Source organism: Hemiscyllium ocellatum, chromosome 34, assembly GCF_020745735.1.
Source record: "Hemiscyllium ocellatum isolate sHemOce1 chromosome 34, sHemOce1.pat.X.cur, whole genome shotgun sequence".
Lineage (NCBI taxonomy): Eukaryota > Metazoa > Chordata > Chondrichthyes > Orectolobiformes > Hemiscylliidae > Hemiscyllium > Hemiscyllium ocellatum.
The window spans coordinates 31,218,845-31,226,575 of record NC_083434.1 but is presented as its reverse complement, the minus strand read 5'-3'; the positions used below and the strand labels follow the sequence as shown (position 1 = coordinate 31,226,575).

General features: G+C 45.5%; 1 protein-coding gene across 1 annotated transcript; it reads right to left on the bottom strand.

Annotated features, from left to right (window-relative positions):
- Positions 1–2,973: 2,973 nt before the first annotated feature.
- Positions 2,974–5,217, bottom strand: LOC132832183 (forkhead box C1-A-like). Its single transcript, XM_060849941.1, has one exon. It carries the CDS (start codon positions 4,852–4,854, stop codon positions 3,433–3,435), a length of 1,422 nt encoding a protein of 473 aa, XP_060705924.1. The 5' UTR covers positions 4,855–5,217; the 3' UTR covers positions 2,974–3,432.
- Between the last annotated feature and the right edge of the window lie 2,514 nt (positions 5,218–7,731).

The following is a 7,731-nucleotide window of genomic DNA, read 5'->3' as shown; positions in this document are numbered from 1 at the left end:
AAAGAGCAGGAGTAGGCCATTCGGGCCCTCGGGTCTAGTCGGCCATTCAGTAAGATCATGGCTGACCTGATCTTGGCCTAAACTCCACTTTCCTGTTTGCTTCATAGTCGTACCTACACCCATCTGCACAGCCTTAAAAGTATTCAACTGTCCTTGTGAAAGAGAATTCCAGACTCAGGATCCTCTGAGGAAAGATATTCCCCTCATATTCTTCTTGAATGGGATACCTTCTTATTTTTCACCCGTGTCCCCTAAAACACTCTTTCAGCATTCACCTTCGTCAAGTTCCCTCAGGATCTTATATGTTCAATGAGATCATCTCAATAAAATGAACAAAACTGGTTTAGAGATCCCTTGCGGTTTTATTCTGATTTGTTATCTCCCATTCTTTGCCAGGCATACGTTTTGAAAAACATTTGTAAATTAAATATTCGAAATGGCGTACCTTAGGTGAGTCTCTTTTAAAAAAAACTAGAAGCCTACCCGTTATACTTTAATCTTCTCAAATATTGTTGCAATAAACTGAACTACATTTACAGCGGAAACCTTATCTCGGGCAGATGGCAAATTGGAAAAGCGTGGATTAAATTTTGAGGCTTTTAAAAACTAAATAAGTTTGCTTTGCTTATAAACACAGTCAGCATTGGGTTCCTGTGTAGCGACCAATGCAATCAGTTTCGACCGTCCCGAGGGATTCTCTATTGTGAGCGGGAAGTGCCCCTCTATATCCCTGCATACCCAAATCAAGCACCCCTCTGCTCACGTCAGTTACTTTGTGGCTCGGGTAGACAACTTTTAAAAATATGAACGAACGAAATCATGATTGAATTCAAAGTGGGGTGCGGGTGCCTCTCCGTTAACAGTTTCAGAATGGAGTCGATCCTGGCCCCTTCAAAATGTCAGGAATGAAACCTATTCGAACTCTACACCTAACCCCCAGCTCTTAAACACACGTGTGTGTTCAAAACAAACTATAGGAATGGTGTGTAAACAGTTAATCACAGAAGGCCCCTTGTCTAATATAACTCGATTAGCCCAAAGTGAGCACATTACACAGCCCTCTCCCACTGACCTCAATCACGTTAGTTCAAGCAAATTAATTGCCATGTTAAAAAGGCGGCCATTTTTTTTGTTGACCCATTCAGATGTTTTTTAACAAAAAGCTAAACGTGGCTCACGCTTTCATGTGTTTTTTTACACAATGTTGCCTGGTGGTCTTTAATAAGTGAAGATCATATCATACACTTGTTTAATAGCGTAGGTTTCCCGGGACGATGAAATTGTCTCCCAGGATTTCTCCTTTAAATGTCTAGTCAACACTCAACCAGCCCTAATAAGGTATAATATGCGCTCTATAAATCTTACCGCTGCCAATGCTCTTGTGTATTGTATGGGAGGCCTGTTGGTTAATGTAATGGTCTCCTCTTGTTTGCAGCGAGGAGTTAAGCAAATATTCCCAAATATAATTTAAAGCTAAGACATTAATGTGATAAGTACTTCCAACTTAACATGATAGTTATTTTAATGCCAAACGGCAGTGTCTCCCTCTGTTTAATAGCTGACCTTATCTTTATTTTTTTAAACTGCAGTTTGTGCTCCTGCTTCGAAATTCTAGGCAGTATCTTTTTGCAGGCCAGGAGCAGATCTTCATCAGTTTCAAAACGCTTTCAGCTTAATCTTAATTAGAGTGGCCTTTCCCAGGGATTCTTTCTAAGGCCCTACGTGATTGCACTTCAAGTTTTTTTTAAAAAAAAGACCAAAAAAAACCCAAATCTTAAGATATTATCAATAATTTCAAAGGGGACAAAATGTAAAGGAAGAAACCTTAATCTTTAAAAAGTTGTGTTAAAACGGTTTTGAGTGTCATTTAACTTCTCCTGATTCCATCTGAATGTAATTTTACTTTTTTATCAAGGCAGCAGCCACCGTGAACAAAGCGGAGGAGACAGTTACATTCATTTGAATCCAACCGGCCTAGGCCGGCAACAAAGCTGCCTCCGTTTGTTTCCCGAGTTTGTTTGTTGGAAAAACAGTGTGACTTAAACAGCTACCGATAAGCAAGACCCTTCAACGCGAAGAGACACCTCGTACACAGCCCATAAACCTTCCTGAAGCCAGAGTTACACCTCAACCGGGCCAGCTGTTAAACAGTGAACTCCTTATAGCAGCAGGCAAGTTCTCAAAAGCTGCTGTCACAATAATCGGCGGTACCTCTTATTTTAGAAACAAAAATGCAGCAAGCAGATTGACAAACACGAGAGAGAAATAATGTCAGAATTGGTGCTTCTCCGGAGCATTTGCAACACAATCAACAAACATGCCGCATTACTCCGCAGGATAAAATATGAAGAAATGCCATCTTCACCAGAGAGTGGGGAAGGAGTCAGTTTTGACCGTCACTTCACACAAAACAAATGGCAGGATTTATTGAGATATGATGGTCTGAGTTTGATGGTGTTAGTTCTTTTTATAAAAGGAAAGTGGCCGCTGTGTTCTTAAATCAATGCCTGATTGCTACCAAATTACTGCAATCGAGTAAAAGAGCAATTGCAATTAGAGGCTAATTGTTGTCTTTAGATAAACCAAGTCGATAAGGACTGGTTTTTATCCGAAATGACAAACGTTTGTTCGGACTGGGCAGACGCGGCGCTCCCTTTGACGTGTGGACCAGATAACAATGGGGGGAGGAAGAGGGTGGGGGCAAAGATAAGAGTTTTTGAGATTCGAGATGACACACTAATTCAATCCCATTCGTTCGGCTGGTGAGTTAGTTTGTGCCTGCCAGCAATTTTTTTTCCCCCTCAGACGTACCACTCTCTTGTGTCTCTGAATAAGCACCGAATTTTACAGAGAGGCCTCCCAGGCACACGGAAGACCCCTTTGAGTTTCCAACAGACGGAGCGAATTGTCATTTATGAAGAAACAAACAATGCAATGCCTTCGGAACATTTTCAATAAAAGGAGGACATCAAATCGCGTTATACAGTCAACCTTTATACTGGAGGGTAACAATAACAACAAAACATTAACGTTAAAGATTCGGGATGGGGGTCGGGAGAAGGGGGAGAGTCAGCACCAGAACACTTTCGGGGAGTTTGGTCCATATTTAAAAATAATATTCTACTACACTGAAAATAAATTACTATCCGACAGCTTATAACAAATCCGAGTTAGCTCGCCGTGAACTCTAGTAGATTTGACACACAAACTTTTTTTCATTTTTTTAAACACTTTTTTGCAAAATAAAAGCAACTTACGTTTCTTTTGGAGTAACACTGTTCTGTTAACCAAATTTCAAATTGGTTTTGTGGGTTTTTTTTTATCTACACAAATGAGACAGATATATAAACACGGGCTGTTGTTGCTTGTATTCTAAAAGATAAAAATTACAGTGTGTAAACGCTCTCTCTCGTGTGTTTGTTTTTTTTGGTGTCAGTACTTGCTGCAGTCATACACAAACGAACCTGAGGTGCGGTAAAGTGTCTGGGCTGGGGGGAACGACATCTGACAACTGCTATTCCCACTGGCGTGCGCCGAACTGACGGCGGAGTTGCTGAGGCCGATCCGCTGAGCTTCGAACATTTCCCGCACCGTGTGGATGTTCTGCTGCTGCCCGGAGTAAGCGCTGCAAGTCAGGTGGCTCAGGTCACCGGCCTGGTTGAGGTACCAGGAGGCGAGGCGACCCGGCCCGCTCCCGGCCACCTCCTGGCCGTTGCTGAGACCGTGGCTCAGGGAAGGGGCGGCGGTGCTGCTGCTGCTGCTGCTCGGGGGGATTGAGTACTCGGGCAACGCCTCGTCCACGCCGCTGGCCCCTATGTGAGCGGCCCTCTCCCCGGAGTACAGGTTCATGTTGCAGTGGTAGGTGCCTGCACCGGCCGAGCTGAGGCTGTGGCTGCAGGAGGAGCTGTACACGGACGACTGGCTGGACGCGTAGCTGAGGGACAGCGAGGGGCTGATCCCCGTCCGGGAAGCCGCGCTGAGTTCGCCAGCGGCGTGCGGGGACCCTCTGAGGGAGGGCACCATGTTCTCCACCGTGAAGGGCTGGTGCTCATGACTATCCAGGCTGAGGGAGCGGCTGGACGGGCTGCTGCTGCTGCTGCCGCCGCTGCTGTGACTCTGCCCGCTGCTGGGCTCCGGGCTCTCAATCTTGGGCACCATGCTCAGGGCAGGGGGAGCGGCCAGGGGCGGCGGGGGCGGGGACGGGGCCCCGTTCTCGGTCTTGATCTCCGGGATCCTCACCGCGTGTTTGTCGGCGTCTGCAGCGGCCGCCGGCTGCTGCTGCTGCTGCCGTCCCGCGGTGTCCTTGCCCTGCCGTTCCTTCTCCTCCTTCTCCCGCACCGCGTCTTTCTTCTTGAAGCGCCTCCGTCTCCTGAGGAAGCTGCCGTTCTCGAACATGTTGTAAGAGTCCGGGTCCAGGGTCCAGTAGCTGCCCTTGCCCGGCTTCTTGTCATCCCGGGGCACCTTCACGAAGCACTCATTAAGGGACAAGTTGTGGCGGATGCTGTTCTGCCAGCCCTGCTTGTTCTCCCTGTAGAAGGGGAAGCGCTCCATAATAAACTGGTAGATCCCGTTCAGGGTGATCTTCTTGTCGGGTGCGTTCTGAATGGCCATGGTAATGAGGGCGATGTAGCTGTAAGGAGGCTTCACCATATCCTTGGGTTGAGGAGGAGGGGTGTAGTGTCCGTAGGATCGAGCCATCCCCGCCGCGTACTGTTCGTGAGCAGTGTGCGGGTACATTCCCATCGGTGCCGGCATCCCGGTGTATCCCGGGCCGGGCCGGTAGTAATTCTGCTCGCTGAGGTAGGGCACCACTCCGAGAGAGTTCGGACTCGACACCGGGTAGCGAGCTTGCATCGCTGCCTTCCCACAGAGCCACCAAATAATAATAAAAAAACAAAAAAAAACACACCCAAACTGCACACAATCACTTTCAGAAGAAATGTTAGAAGTCTCCCGGCTTCGTGGTGTTGCACTCCAGCTCCTCACCACCGCAACAACCAACCCCCCCTTAAAAAAAAACTTCACGCCGAAATACCGACACAGGAAAAAAGGCCAGCGAGAGAGAGAGAGAGCAATCCACGCTTATTCTCCCAACCCCGTTTTCACATCTGCCCCCAAAACGTCCTTTCTGCAGGGTGGCAGACTGAATTGGGTAAGTAAAAAAAACTTCTGAACTTTTTGGACATTCGTCACTTGACAAGAGTTTTACGCAGCGTTTTTCTCCCACCTCCACCACCCCCCCCCCCTCCCGATTCTCTCTCTCTCTCTCTCTCTCCCACCTCCCACCCCCCTGCTCTCAGCCCCTCCCTCCGAGGCGACAATATCCAATTGAAGTCTCGGCGTCTCTCGGTGAAACACCAGTTGCCGCTGTGTTCTGGCCCACCCACGTACAGTTTGTAGAAGTGAGGTGACGTACAAATCTTCCAGCCCACTTCTCACACCAACTCTCCTCCCTCCCCCATTCCAATCCCCAAAGAAAGCCCCTTAAATAGGCAATGCCCCCCATCCCAAACCCACCGCCCACCCCACTTCTGTCATGTTCAAACCCCGCCTTGCCTCCCTCACTTTATTATTTTGATTTAAGTCTTCATGTTTTGATCGACATCTCTACTGAAATTGCACTCTTACGATGAGCCAGTGAGTGTTCCTCATCGTTGGATGGTTAAATAAATGCGAAATACCTACGGAATAAGTGTCCAGAGTTCTGGCAATATTACAAATGCAAGGCACGGGGAAATTTCATTTTTAAAAAGCCAATATTAATAATATATTGTCATTTTTAACAAAGTAATGTCAACTGAATAATTCAAAGCCATTTAAAGAGCTTATGACTTTTTTTAAAAAAATGTTGTTTTGGGGTGGGAATGGGCAAGCAGGTAAAGACTCCTCTGTTACAGATTAATTCTACACTGGCTTGTGTATCTCATAATACGGGAGATTTGAGTTGAAAGTGTGGTTGCTGTTCCTACCCTATTGTGATGTCTGTCTGTATTCGCCACTCTTCACACTCTATTAGCCGCCAGTGAGAATATAGAATTGGAGATGAATCACCGTCAAAAGTAGTGCGAGATCAGCCCCCTTTTCACATGCTGAACGGGAGTAATTTAGGCCGTAACATTTTATTCAACTAAAACACACACGAATTGTTGGGATCCTATTCAAACAGCTGGATAGTGCTTTAAATGGGTTTGGTGGCTTCCCCCTCCTGAGCTCAATGCCTTTCCTAACTCCCTCTGAGGTGTCAGTCCATTTGCAGATGGGTGAAGGCAATTTGTTCGTCCCGTTTTTTGGGGCTGCAGGATTGCGACAAAAGGCATTGAACGGCAAGTGTGACTCCCAGAATCTCTGATGCTCGACTCGGAACCTGCAATGTGTGCATTAGCGAGCCATCAACTAATCTCAGATGGTGTTTTATTTAACCTTTGAATTAATTCAGATTTTAATTTTAGACCATATCGGCATTATAAAGCCGAGTTCTTTTCCATGTTCCCCAGCTGCCGGACGTTGACTTCTTTACGAGATTGGTACGTGTAAATAGATCAATGTGGAAATTAGTCTTTTGTCTTTCAAACATAATTCTAATAATGAGGGCTGCACTTCATCAAACAGCCCTGTATTATTTATAAAACCAATAAAACTGCTACTTGCTGAATCATTCAAAATCCAAGGCAGGGGTGGCTTTTAAGATATTCCTTATGAGATATCTATTTAAGGATGCAATTTTAATAATCATACAGGCCAATTGTATTCATAGTTTATAACTGGTATCTGTTATTGAGTCCTGAGATATCCCCACACGTATAGTCGATTAGGTAGATGTTGAAATACTTGTAATCGATTAATTACTGGTAGCTGAGACACCCCACACTTATAATCGATTAATTAGAGTGTTGACATGTCCCCAGATGTATAATCGATTAGTACCTGGAAACTTAGATGCCCCCACATACAGTCGATTAATAACTGGGCACTGAGGCACCTCCACATTTTTAATCGATTAATTGCTGCTTGTTGAGATATCCCACGCTTGCAATCGATTAATATTTGGGTACTGACTCAACTCCGCAGTTATAATCGATTAATAACTGGGTGCTGAGGTATCCTCGCACTTGTAACCGATTAGTATCGTTCCTGAGATGCAACCATACTTGCAATCGATTAATATCTGTTCCTGAGATACGCACACACTTGCAATCGATTAGTATTTGCTCCTGAGATAGACCCACATTTGCAATCGATTCGTTATCAATAGGAATGGTGTGTATGAGTTTGTAATCAATCCATTGCCAACCTTAGCTCATCGGCTGAAAATATTGGCAAATCATCGGATCAGCGTCTGCAATTTCCTTGTCGGAACAATATTGGGAAAATGACTGTATGAAAGTAACGAATCATTTCTAACTTTAAGCACACACGCGTGCACGCACAAACACAGAAACACAATGCAATCCCATTAGCAATTGTCAACCTGGCGAATTAAAATAAAGTAGACCGTGAAACAAATTTAGTGACATCACTGGTCTAGTGAGCGTTCTGATGGGTGAACATGGATGTAGTCTGTAATCGTTTTGCCTGGAAATGGTTTTAATTTCTGGCTTGAGTGTGGTTTTTGCTTTGGAAGTGAATCTGCTGCGTGGGTACAATACGATTCATTGTATGTCTTCCGGGACACTGCAGGTGGACCTGACATATTTCTCGGGTCATTCTCCTCCACACAGAAAGACCCTCACA

What these genes read in the sequence shown, in the direction of transcription:
- LOC132832183 (XM_060849941.1), bottom strand. Translation starts at nt 4,854, where the DNA reads ATGCAAGCTCGCTACCCGGTGTCGAGTCCGAACTCTCTCGGAGTGGTG.